This window comes from Acomys russatus, chromosome 25 (genome assembly GCF_903995435.1).
Source record: "Acomys russatus chromosome 25, mAcoRus1.1, whole genome shotgun sequence".
Lineage (NCBI taxonomy): Eukaryota > Metazoa > Chordata > Mammalia > Rodentia > Muridae > Acomys > Acomys russatus.
Genome location: NC_067161.1, coordinates 44,587,445 through 44,600,924, shown reverse-complemented (window position 1 = coordinate 44,600,924; position 13,480 = coordinate 44,587,445). Strand labels below are relative to the sequence as shown.

The 13,480-nt window shown below is 49.0% G+C and overlaps 1 protein-coding gene across 1 annotated transcript in view; it reads left to right on the top strand.

Moving 5' to 3' along the window:
• LOC127208158 (heparan sulfate glucosamine 3-O-sulfotransferase 3B1) overlaps nucleotides 1–11,954 on the top strand; it is a 31,257-nt gene extending 19,303 nt beyond the window's left edge. The window contains exon 2 of the mRNA XM_051167539.1: nucleotides 10,278–11,954. Coding sequence (XP_051023496.1) covers nucleotides 10,278–10,896 — 619 coding nt within the window. The 3' untranslated portion in view covers nucleotides 10,897–11,954. The remainder of the gene's footprint in view (nucleotides 1–10,277) is intronic.
• The last annotated feature ends 1,526 nt before the right edge of the window (nucleotides 11,955–13,480 follow it).

Sequence of the window (13,480 nt, the reverse complement as noted above, 5' to 3'; positions counted from 1 at the left end):
GATGAGACAGCAGTTGGCCCAGCTTAGTCCTCAGTCAGGCGTGCTTCCGGGTCTCACACCTCCTGCGTTGCTACCTTAGAAAGTTCTTCTTTTGCCTTCTAAAAGGTTATTGGACCCTTTTAAGTCTGCAATAAGAGGAATGGACTTGCGTTTACTTCCTTGACTAGCTAGCTGATAACCAGAGGGGGGGAGGGGGAGAGACCGGGGAAGAGGGTGACTGGGTGGGGGAGGGTTGCTTGCTGAGCAAAGGAAGGTGGGGTCAGGTGCTGGATTAGCCATTATCTCCTTAACTCCCCAGGCGTGAGAAGGGGGTTTGCTGATGGCCTGGATTCTGACTTTTCACTAGCCTCTGTCCACATGCCCTTATCTGCTGTATTAAAAGCTGCCTCATACCCACGCGCTGTCTCCGTTATGTTTGTGTCCAGCGTCCTTGGTGGGCCTGAGAAGGAGAGACCATGAATGACAGGGGATACAGGGAACTTTGTATCTTTGAACTTAAGAACGGAACCTGCGTAGTGTCTACGCTTCGCCCTGGTGCTAGGAGCCGGCAGAGAGAGTGAGGGCAGACCACAGGAATCACCTTGAGGAAATGCTGCTGTTTGCAGAGCTCCTTCACCTACAAACTATGTAAAATTAAGGAATAGGAAAAGGAAGAGAAGAAGAGGAGGAGAAAAAAAAGGAAGGAGTGAGGGGTGGGGTAAATGGAGGGACAAATGTTTCTATTTCACAGAAGAGGAAAACCATACAACCAGATCTGGACCACTTTTCTTTCTACTACAGCCAGACAGCTTACAAGTAGGTGTTTAGACTTAAGTCACTGACCTCTCCAGTGGGTCAGGTGGGGTGGGGGGTGGGGGTCTTACTCAGCAATTTCCATTGACTTCCTGTTGACCAGGCCTGCCCAGGGGGTCCGAAGCAAGTCTGTGTACACACGCAGGCATGCACGCACGCACGCAGGCACTCCACAGTAAACTGCCTAAGCTTGGCTCCTAGAAGGAAGGTGAAGATACAGAGATGCGTATACACCCGCCCTGGGCATTCCTGACTCTTGGGACCAATCACTGTGTGGTGAGACTCTGCAAGGAGGATGCTGAGCCAAACAATTCTCCTTTCTGGGTCTCCAGCTGCCCTCCCCATTGTCTGGGCCGTTTTTTTTTTTTTTTTTTTTTTTTCCTTCTTTCCCTTTTGCTTCTTCAAAGTCTGCCAGCCAGAAAAACTTCTTTGTAATGATTTTGTCTTTTTTTTTTTTTTTTAAACCAAGAAAAGGGACATGAAGCCTTCAGATTTTGCAAGAGTTGTCCTTCTCAGGCCTCAGTGAGATGCAGTAAACAGAAGCGGGATCTTGGAGCTGGAACACAAAAGCCCATTAGCTTTTCACTCCTGCTCCAAGGCCTGGCCCTTTCCCGGAACAGGAACCACCCCCTTTGTAAGCTGGGCCTAAGACCCAGGCAAAGGCCCGAAGGAAAGGGGGCTCCAGCTGCCTCTGGCTAGTGAGATGCTCCCCACCCACCCCACCCCCCCCCCCCAGCACTGAAAAGCTTTTATTTCGGAGCAGCATTGAAACCCCAGAACAATGGAGGCCCAATCCTTGAGCAGCGGCTGGGGCCAGGACTGCAGAGCCATCCTTTGTTATTTCTCTTCTTTCCAACCCAGTACCTTAAAAAAAAAAAAAGTGAAAGGACAACGAAAGGACCCAGTGAACTTTTTAAGAATCATGACATCACTTCCGCAAGACCTGAAACCTAGACTATTTACGCTTTCATTTGAAATTATTTTAAAACGCTCCCAAAGGAGTGCTTTGATATGCAAACATCTCCCCAAAGGGAGATAGTTGCTTATGGAGACTTGGCCTTTTGAAGAGGTTCAGCTCTGGTGGGCTCCAGGCCTAGGCGGAAGTGCAAAGGCCTACACTGACAACTGATAGCTCAGTCCTCCTCCACCAAATGGAGCCTCCTCCTGGGAAGACAGAGGAGAGTCATTAGGAAGAAATGATCCTGGTCCAGCCCACACTTCTCACTCTCTGTCCTGGCCCAAGCAGGCTAACTTTCCCAGCAGAGCTTCTTCCACAGCCCCGGCTGTGGGCTGTGGGCACTGTCTTCCCGCAGAAGAGGACAAGGTCGGAACTATTGTCCTCTCATCCCTGCCCCTGAGGCTCCCCGTGATTTACAATGTCATCAGGAGCGAACACAGGCCAGAATCTGGGGTTGGCAGGCCGAGCTTTCGGAGAAGGGTTTTAGCTTATGCCTGCCACTGCAGCAGGTCTGTGCGGAGCACTCTAATAGCCTTGGCACAGTCTGTCTTCCTTAGAATTTCTTTTGAAAAGCACTCGCGCATGGCTGCCTGGAGAGCCAGTTGCCCTCTGCCCAACCCCTTTTGCTCTATAGGTAACTGCTAAAGCTTTTAGGAGGTTACCCCAGTAGAAGGGGCGGGGGGGGGGGGGGGGAGTCACTGTCCTTCTCCACTGTCTTGCTATGTGCTTAAACGTAACAGGGGCCCAGGGACCATGAGACTAAACCTCTGAAACAATAAGCCAAACAAACCTTTCTTCCCGGAAGCAATTTCTCTCAGGTAACTAACTCATCACAGCAGTGGAAAGCTGGCTAAGACTTTCCATACCCACTGTTTCAGTGTCCTAGGAGGCTTTCCTGCCCTGAAACACCTCCCACCTAGTCATCCCCCCCACCTCTCCCCCTCCCCCATGTCCTCCCATCCCAGGACGTTTTCAGTTCAGCTGCTAGTGTTTATGAGTTTGCCAAATACTCAATGAATGGACACTTGCTTTACTTTCCCACTTTGGAAGGCAATTTCCTCATTTCCCGGACACGCCTGCCTGTGACTGTGCTGATGCTGGGGAGCCGGTTTTTTTTTTCCTTTGGAAAGGGGTGTGGGACACAATCTTCTTAGAAATCTTGGTTCTTCTGCTCCGTATCTGATTTGTCAGAGGCCAGACACAGGCTTCTTGGAAATACTAAAGCTAGTGAGTGGATCATCACCATTTCCTGGCCTGGGCCTTGAGTTTTTTTTGGTGAGCACCGTGGAACCCAATGGGCAGAACCATTCTGGCCTCTTCTGCAGGGTAATTTAACAGATGTGGAATCCAAGGCCTGAGAATTTGGGAATACAGCCAAGGGGTCATGCCGATTAGAAGCAGAGAGCCTAACAAAATAACTCTATTTCTCAGAGCTTCAGAATCTATGCCTATTTTATCAACATCTCTGAGTGCTTAGTGAATATTTTCTCATTTTAATTGTCTTTTCCCTGGAATGGTATCAAAACAGGGCCTCTGTCAGCCTTTGCCCCCCTGCCCCCCCCAATTAGAGGAGTTGCGGAGCCTTGGTCGAAGGCAACACAGGGAGCATGGGTGTGACGGGCTGCTCTTCCGTGATGGCGGCTTATGGTGGCTGCTTATGGTGGCTGCTTCATCTCTGTGTCATTGTTCCTAGCACTGGAAACGGATGGGTTTTATTCTTCTGTAAGTTTAAGATGTAAAACTTGTAAACCAAGAAAAAGTCTCCATCGGTGTTCAGAAATAGTGGGATATTTCTCGCAACTCCGCAAGGAAGTGATTGTCTACAAAGCGGGAAGAGGGATTCCCAGGCCCTGCCTGCTCAGCTCTCCTCTGCAGCCTGGAGGCCAGACCTCTCCCACACCAGCCTCGCCTCTGAAGACCATTAACTCACATCAGCTGTTTTGTGGGAATGGCCAGCATCTGCCGGGCTACAGCGGAGGGGGTTACGCCCATTTTAATAATCTTTCCTCTTGCCGCATCATTTTCCCATTCAAACAGTAAACTCGGTTGCTGGATGGTCAGACTTGGGGGGGGCATGAGGGAGGACGGGGGGGGGGGCGGGTTGTTGCTGGAGGGGAAAAAATAGAACAAAGGAAGAAAAGAAGAAAAGGAGGGCAGTGTTCGGTTCTGGGAAGCATCAAAACCAGAGGCTTTGTAGAACTCATCGGACCCATCCTCACTTCTTACCCCCCAGGCTTTGTTTTTAACAACTCACTCACTCTCTACTCCTCACAGAAGCCCCATTAGGGCTTGGGATGTTGCTAGTGAGCTAGGAATCTCTTCCGGGGGAAACCGACCAGTAGCGATGGACTCTGCTCCTGTGCTGAGTTCTCCAGTCTGCAGACAGAGGCACAGAGTACTTGACACCCTGACCCTAGGCTGGAGACGCTAGTCATCTGCCTTTTCCTCCCTGCCTGAGTATTACAAAGGAAGACCAACCCTGTCCAAGCAGGCCAGTGGATCTGGGAGCTGAGCCAGGAGAGTCACAAGTTCAAGACCGATCTGGGCTACTTGTATCTGTATCAAAATAAAAAGAGGGTTTAGAGTATAGTTCAGTAATGGGGAAGTTAACTAGCACATGCAAGGCCCTGGCTTCAGCGTCTAACATCACCACCAAAAGGCAGGCAGTGACAACAGCTCTACAAGTAGCCTTTTCTCGCCCCCCCCCCACCCCCCCCCCGCCTCCTTTTCCGTTTTTTGATGGGCAGCTATACTGGCCTCCCCCTGGAAACAGTTTTCCTGCCTCAGCTTCCCAAGTACTGGGATTCTAGGCCATGTGCCACCATGCCCAGCTCTGGTAGCCAGTTTTTACATTCACTTGAATTCTATGGGACTTTTTGAAAACAGAAAGGTTAAGGCACCAGTTCTGAGCAAAGCACTAACGGGTGACGGGGCGGCGGGGGGGGGGGGGGGGGGGGGCGGAGTTTGTTCTTTGATTTGGCACTGTGCGATCTCACTTTTTGCAATGAAAAGACAAGACACACCTCTTGGTTTTCCTTTGTCCCATGAGTAAGGGTATATTTCACTATTTCACTGGCTGCAGTTTCACTCAGAGCCAGATTTGTATGTGGAGAGGGAGGGAGGGGAAGAGAGAGACAGACGGGGGGGGGGGGGGGGGAGAGAAACAGACAGACACACACAGAGAAAGAGAGAGAGAGAGAGAGAGAGAGAGAGAGCACTGTTAAAGACAGGAAATGTTCTTTACTTCTGCATGCAGTAGACCTCACTGTATTTGTATGTTTTTTTTTTTACATTCTTCTCTAAATGTCCCTTTTTTTATTTTTAAAATATATTTTATTAATTTATTCATATCACATCTCAATTGTTCTGTATTTGTATGTTCTTGTCTGAAATTTGTAGACCACCAGAAATACCACCTCATTGCCAGATAGCATAATGATAGCTGAGAGAGTGTGACCCTGCTCCCACCTGACCTCTAGGATTTGGACCCAAATGGCTTTAGATTCACCAAATAACTTGTATTTCTGCTTATGATATTGTACCCCAAGCACATTTTTAAAAATGTGTGTGTGTGTGTGTGTGTGTGTGTGTGTGTGTGTGTGTGTGTGTGTGTGTGTGTACATTAGTGTCCACAGAGGCTGGAAGAATGATTGCACCCCCACCCTCACCCCTGGAATTACTGGCAGTTGTAGCTGCCTCCAGATGTGGGTGCTGGGACTCAAAGTCAGGTCCTCTCCAAGGCATGACGCACTCTTGACTGTTGAGAGGTGTCTGTCTCCTCTCCTCACTTTTTTTTGAAACAGGATCAGATGACATAAACCCAGACTGGCCTGGAATTCACTATGTAGCCAAAACTGGCCTTGAGCTCTCAGTCCTGAGTGTATGCTTCTCCCTTTTCTTCCTAATAGCCTTAAGAAGTGACACGGCATCTCTACTTAGGTGCATACAAATACCAATGGAAAAATAAATAACCCAAAGTGCTCTGTAGAGTCCAAGGCTGCAGACGCCCCATCCTGTCTGCACAGAAGAATCATTAGAATCCTGTGCTGGAGCTGGGCCCAGCCAGAGCATGGTTCATTCGGTGTGTCTGGACAGAGCCCAGACATTTAGTCCTTGTTAAAGTGTCTTCAGGGTGATTTTACTGTGCATCCAGAGGTGAACCTGGCCAGCAATGAGATACACACGACTTTCTTGTAAATATTCCTCCAAGGTCTAAGGCCTCCATGCCCCTCAGAGCCCACCTAGCCTGCCGAGCTCTTTTAGGCTACAGGTGTTCCTGGAAGTTCATGGGCATCTCCAGGCTTTAAGAGAGGGTGACAAGGCCTGCCTCACTCTGCAGCTTTCCCTGAAGGAGCCAATCCTTTCTGCTCCCTGTCACTCTGTTTCTGTGGTAGGCACATGTGCCAAGACAGTGTCTCTCTCCCAGGCCATCCTAAGGAACTTTTCCACACATGAGCTATGATTAGTGTCTCTTTCTTAGCCGATATTCTCAGCTTCAGCATGATTCATGATGTGTACCAGATTTCTGTGCTTTCAGAAAGATGTGCTTTCCCACCTAGGTGGCAAAGAGGAGAGGAGGGGCTGGGCCAGGGTTAGCACAGGGCAGGACCTGCTGGGACCATTGGTGACTTTCCAAGCACCATAAATTGCAGGTAACAATGGGAAAATGTGAACCAAGGAGCCTTATTATTTCGAAATCTGACTCCTGTTTAAACAATTATGATCAGCAGTGATTTGATTGGGACTTAAGTGTCTGCTATTAAGATTCTAATCTATGAAGCAGAGGTATTTAACCTATGAACACACAGCTATCTAAAGAGAGACATGCAAAGCTCTGTGCACTCTTAGTCTTGTTCAGACAGAGAGATTGCTGAAAGGGAGACATCCTGATGGGTGGACGAGGTGCACCAAGCATCCCAGCTCAGTGACCCACACATCACCCTCTGTGCTTTAGACTGGGCTTCTTCATTAGTAAATTGGGGATTACAATACCTACCTCAAAGGCCTGTGGTGAGGGATTAAATCAGATAATGCCTGTGAAAGTTCCTTTGTGAACCTCCAAAGCACAGTATAATTATTAGCTGTGACTATCCATTTGAGAAACTGGCTTTCGTAATGAGCAGTTCAATTACCCCATGGGATGCGCTTCTTCCATGGGGGCCAGCCTGGGGCTGCAGTGGCCTCTGGGATGCTTGGGATAGGCAGGCAGCCTGCTCAAGAGGGAGGGTCCTGCCCTTGGCTGGCAGCTGATCCTTTCTCCTCTGACCTACTGTTGAGCTCAGAGAAGTTATGAAAGTAAGTGTGTGTGTGTGTGTGTGTGTGTGTGTGTGTGTGTGTGTGTGTGTAGTGCATGGAAAGAACTGGACTTTGGAACTTGCTGGTGGGATTGGGGTGTGAAGCAAAGGACAGCTCCAAGTAGAAGGAAGGGACTTACTTACCTAAGAGCACCTGGAAAGTTCCATGCAAGGAGTTCTTCATAGTCTTGCATGCTCTGTTCTCTGCTTGGTGCAACAAAGGTTCAGTGCTTGACTAAATTTGAGTCAGGCCTCTGAGCCTTCACTTAGGCCCACCTATAGCTGGGTGTGTTGGAGATCGATGCCAGGACTGTCAGAGCTCAGAGCCTGACCTAGGTCTGAAGCCTGGAGTCTTCAGCCGGGGCGGGGGCAGGGTGGTAGTTCTGGAAGCATTTAGTGGTGGAGAAGCCAGATACAAAGTCACATAAGTAGGTCTCCCGGTTCCGTTATTTTAACTCCTGTGGCTTCAGGAGTGTCCTATGAGGCATGTCTGCAGACAGGGGCTTCCCCAGTCAAAGCCCATAATGTTCTAGAAGACTAGCTAGCCAGTGTTCATGCACAGTAAGTGCCCATAACTTAGGGACTTCACAATGCATCCGCTGCTCCTTTTTACTAGTCTTGTTCTGTGACTTTCTCTTTACAAGTGACAGTTGGGATATTTTTTTATTCAGTTATCACCAGACTCTTGTTAGGGATGCTGAGGTTCAAAGATGGCTGGAGCCAGGCCGACTGAGAGCCCATTCTTGTATCTATCCCCTCTGTGGATAGAGCTTGCTGAGTGATCAGTGCTCTGTGTGCGGATACACAGCTCTATTTTGCAGAGATCATGGCAGAAGGTGATGGGTACCAATCATTTTCCTAGTGCCAACGAAGTACCAGTCTAAGCACCAAAGTCACCTTTCCAGTTTCTTAAAGCGTTGTAAGAGCAGGACACCATCCTTACTGTCAGTGTTCAGCTGAGGTAACTGTCACATGGATGGGAAGGTCACCCATCTACCGTTACTCACACTTTAATACTATGCCCGACAACCAGACTTTTAAAGTATGTCATCAGGTCAAAGTGAATCTCTGAAGACAGACATCATCTTCACTGCGCCTGTCCCTCAGTGGCTCTGGCTACCCAGGGTGGGGGTGGGGGTGGGGGAACCAGATTGCCTCTCAGCGTGGTGGCTATATTGCTTTCATTTTGAGTCTGGATTTCTAATAAGCTGCCCAGTTGCAGACAGCTCAGCACCGAGAGGAAGCCTGGCCTGTGTCAGAGCTGACCCGATTTTTTGAGCCATGCTAAGTAAGTTGAGAGGTGGGACTCCTTAATCCTTGATTACCTTAGCCTGGTGGCACCGCCGACCTATATATAGGAAATGGGCAAAGTGGGTTAATCTGGCATTAACACCCAGTGGGGCTGTGAGGAGTGTCCTCTAGGCCAGGCAAGGTGTGGCTCCTGTGGAACTCCCAGTGGCCTTGTCCTGGAAGGAGCTGCGCTCTCCAGCAAACCAAACCTTTCCTGTCTTAGGTAATAAAGTTTATGTTGTCAGTTTTTAAAGTGTGCTCTGATGACTACCTCAGGCAACACGATGGCTTGAAATTAGACATATAGAATGTTCTACTGAGGAAATATTTACCAAAAAAAAAAAAAAAAAAAAAAAAAGAAAGAAAGAAAGAAAGAAAAAAAGAAAAGTGAAAATTGTTGTTTTCTCCTTATTTCATCTTTGTGCCCAGGCAAAAATCAGTCATACTCTCTACCCCAATAGCTAATGGGTGACTTTAGCTATGTGATTAAATCTAGTGCCAACTTAATGTTTAATTTTAATATTTGATTCTTTTATATAGAGAAACTGGCAGGAATCATATACAAGGGGGTAATAATGGGGCTAGAGTGATAGTATCAGGCAGGCAGCAGACACGGGCAAGCATGTCGAGCATGCTCTAAGTGTGTGGATTAATGACTGCTTTTATTCTCATTAAACCCCCATCAGGTAGCTACTGCTCTCTCAAAACAATCAAGGTAATAAGCCACAGAGCCAGGAGGGGCTGAACCTAGGCCCGACCTCCAGGCGCACGTTCTTCTAGTGTTAAGCTCAGCCATTGTGACTCTGAAACCCTCCTTTAGTTCTCTCAACAGCTCAGCAGGTAGATGGAATTATTCCAGTTTTGCACGTTCAGGTGCCAAAGCTCAGCTCTGGCTCATGGTTCATGGCTCGTGTCTCCCGGCCGCACAGCTGCGAAACAACGGAGAAGGAGAGGGAGAGAGATTCCCAGTCCGGCCCCCTCGTACTGGAAGTAAACCTCATCCGTTTGCCTCTAAGATTTCCACCTGGGCCTTACCTGTCAGCAAGACTACTTATCCATCACCGTTTATATTTACTTAGCAGACGCCTGCTGTGATTCTGTGCACAGTGTTAAGCACCAGGGACTAAACTGTGTGTGTGTGTGTGTGTGTGTGTGTGTGTGTGTGTGTGTGTGTGTGTGTGTGTGTCCGGGGCCGGGGGAAGAGGTAAACATGGCCTCTGCCTTCATGGAGCCTTTTTAGAATTGTCCGTGGGAGGATGCACCACACAGGCCTTCTCACTCTCCGTCCTTCAGTTTGCCATCTGCAGGGATGCTGCCGGACCTTAACTTAGCACAGGCATTGTCTGTACGCCACAGTCTCATTCCTGTCTGCCACCCCTCACCCGACCCGGGGTGGGTGGGGGTTCCTGCTTCTTTCTCCCCCCCCCCCCCCCCCCCCCCGTTTCCCTTTGCCGGCCTTCAACCGGTACTGTTTTTACTCCCTAGAGCGTCTTCATCCAGTTTACTGAAAATGTCCTCAAGCAGACTGGCAGGATCCAGACTCCTCAATTCTAGAGCCAGGCCTTGCCCCCTTCCCCTCCCCCCCCCAGCTCTATAGCAGTAATTGCATAGTCACGTAACAGAATCTATGAAGTAGCATAAACTACTACAAATGGTTTCTAGTTCATCTGCCTTTTGTGTCTACATCTTGTAATCAAGGTGCCACACCCCTGATTTATGTAGTCAGCATGACCATCCTTTACCAAAGCAAGACTCCAGTCCAGATATCATGGCTTGTATTGCTGTGTCAACAGTGTTGTCCGGTGCTTTTGGCGAATGAATGCTCTGGTAGCTATCCTATAATGGAATCTAAGATATTTTAGGCGTCAGAGTTAAATGTGATATTGATCCCAGAGGCAGAAGCTCCACGTTCTGACCCCAGATTGTTTCTTTGCCTCCCGCAGGGACCTGATGCCTAGAACCCTGGAGGGACAGATCACCATGGAGAAGACGCCCAGCTACTTTGTTACCAGGGAGGCACCCGCACGCATCTCAGCCATGTCCAAGGACACCAAGCTCATCGTGGTGGTGCGCGACCCCGTGACCAGGGCCATCTCAGACTACACGCAGACGTTGTCCAAGCGGCCGGATATCCCAAGCTTCGAGAGCCTGACGTTCCGCAACCGCAGCGCGGGCCTCATAGACACGTCGTGGAGCGCCATCCAGATTGGCCTGTATGCCAAGCACCTGGAGCCCTGGCTGCGCCATTTCCCTCTCAGCCAGATGCTCTTTGTGAGCGGGGAGCGGCTGGTCAGCGACCCAGCAGGTGAGCTGCGCCGCGTGCAGGATTTCCTGGGCCTCAAGCGCATCATCACTGACAAGCACTTCTACTTTAATCAGACCAAGGGCTTCCCGTGCCTCAAGAAGGCGGAGGGCAGCGGCAAGCCACACTGCCTGGGCAAGACCAAGGGGCGCGCGCACCCCGCCATTGCGCGCGAGGTGCTGAGGCAGCTGCGTGACTTTTACAGGCCCTTCAACCGCAAGTTTTACCAGATGACTGGCCGCGACTTCGGCTGGGACTGAGTCTTCCCTCGCGGCTTATCTATTAAGAGAGAGTATATGTATGTAAAATGTACAGAAATCTATTTTATAATAATTTATTTTTAATTCACGAGCAATTAATTCACTAAGCTGCCTAGCCACGCTCTGCAGAGACTTCGAGTCACTGTCTGTTAACATTCCAAAGTGTTTAACTCTGATATTTTGTCCTGTCCTTCACAATCGATGGTGCTTCCATGTTCTCCTCCCTTCCTCATTGTATTTAAGAAGAAGAAAAGCACAACTTGAGATTTTTGTTACGGGTATTCAGCCTTCAATCACCTTGGGTCCTCCACCTGCTATCTCCTTGGGTCTTGGCTGCCTCGGTTGGTTGTAGTTTTTTGTTGGTTTGTTTTGTTTTGGCCCGGATACCTCCCGGAAGCACTGAGCTGCCTCAGCTTGCTGTAGTCTGAAGGTGGAATTCACATAAGCAGTTCCTCATCCTCACTGATGTAACACCAAGGTGGGTTTCTCCTGCCTCCCTTTCAGGGAACCATGTCCTTATGACCCCAAGTCCTCTTCTGCTCTAACCCATGTCCATTAGCCAGCTGGAAGTATATGCAAACAATCTACCCCTTTCCCAGGTCCCAAGTGAGACACTTGAGTTTGAAGAAAAAAAAAAAGGTGATGTCTTTATTTGCAGAAAAGCCCTGCCACACCCCTTTCTTTAGTCAGACTATTCTGCTATGACACACCAAAAAGTCTCCCAGGCTTCCATACAGAGCCACTGGCACAAACCTAGGGTGCTGGATGTTGAGACCCACAGGGTCCCTTGACATCAGCATTTATGGAGGTGATGCAATGTGTAGACCCACCTAGTGTTGGCCAGTAGGTTCATGGCCTCAGTAGAGAGAAAAGCCAAAACACTCAGACATATGCAAGCAGCATGGCCGAGGAACGGGATGCCCAGAATTGCAGGCAAATGCCTCTGAAAATTTTAGCCCATCTCAGAGATGCACATGGTCTGTAGGCAATGACCACAGCAGGGCTTGAAGGACGGTCCTAGTGAGCCCAGGATGGGAAAGCTGGCTGCATGCTGCCTGTAGGTACTCAAGCCTGGTACTTGAGCAACTTCCCCCGAGGTACTGGGGTTTTAGCAGAGAAGTAGCTAGCTTTGCTGCTGAACCTTGTACCTCTGTATTGGGGAGCACGTGGGGAGGGTCCTCTGGCTAGGTAGTAGCTGTTGGATAACTCTAGTTACATCGTGATACAGTCAATTAATCCTCAGTTTCCTAAGCCAGGGTGCTTCTGTCCCCCAAAGGACTGTTATCTGAGTTAGACTGGTTGAAAGGACGGCATTGTGATCTTGACAAAGGGTTCTTTTGGACACATCGTAGGATGACGTTGACCAGATGAACAAAGTTCCATGGAAAGAGATGCATTGTCCTTGGGAAGTAGTGAGGTGTCAGTTGTCTATAGGGATAACTTGATAACCAGATGTGTGGTTTTCTACAAGTTATAGCCCAGCTTGAATCAGCTTATTTGGGGCAACAAATTCGTTCCTGGGCGGGTTTACAGTGGGAAGAAAGTGGTCATTGTCTATGGTCATGGATGTTACATCCATTTCTTCTCTTTACTTTTTCTCCATCTGCAGAGCTGGGGGTAGAATCCTGGGCCCGTTGCACACTGGGAAAAACACTGAGCCACACCCCCAGCCGATTTCACGGTCATCTGCTCATTTTCTTCTGTCTATACACAGTAGTGTATTGACGGCATTTAGGCCAACACCACAATCCTAGCATAGTCTTCTGGCTGGCTGCTTGGGTTTGAAAACGCCTACATAAAAGGTGCTCACCAGCCTGTACTTCTCTGTGTGAAAGGCTATTTGAGATCAGGGCTAGGACACCTCCTCAGCATCAGCATCGTGCTCACAGGCAGAGGCAGTTGTCAAAGGCCTTCCTTCACCGAGGCTTTCTGACTGCTCACAGAGTAGAAGTGCAGAGAGTTCAGAGAACGGTACACAGCCAAGTGGGAGGAAAAACGTGTGAGCCGTCCTGCCCTCTTCCCAAGCAGGATTTTTTTTTTTTTTTAAAACTAAGTTGCTTTAGAATATAACCAAAACAGGACATGTTGAGATAGAAGGAGGGCATCTAGTCACGAACACTGAAGTGAGTCAAGACTCTGTTCTGGGTCACGTCCTTGGATCTAAGCAGATGGCGATAATTAGTGCTGATGGAGCAGGGTGAGGCCTTCAGTGTTAGTCAAATAAATCAAACGACACCTGTGCCTCTTCGTCAGGCCCTGATTGCTTATAGTGCCCGACTGACCGGATACCGCATCTGCCCAAGACGCCGCTTAGTCACGTGATAGCTATTACCGACCCACATGGCCCCTTCTCGGAAGAGTTAGGCAACACGGAAAATTCAGCCTTAGTTAGCTCTGTTCTTTCCTGTCCTGGCCATCTGCAAGGCCACTGAGCTTCACTTCTGAGCTGCTAGGAGACAGACACCAGTTCATGTCTTGGCAGTTTGTCCTACCACATGATTGAGGTTTCTTCCAGTTTATAGGAAAGCTCTGGCATATTCCTGCTGTAGTTTATTTCTCAAAAGTTTAATTTCCTTTTTGTTTG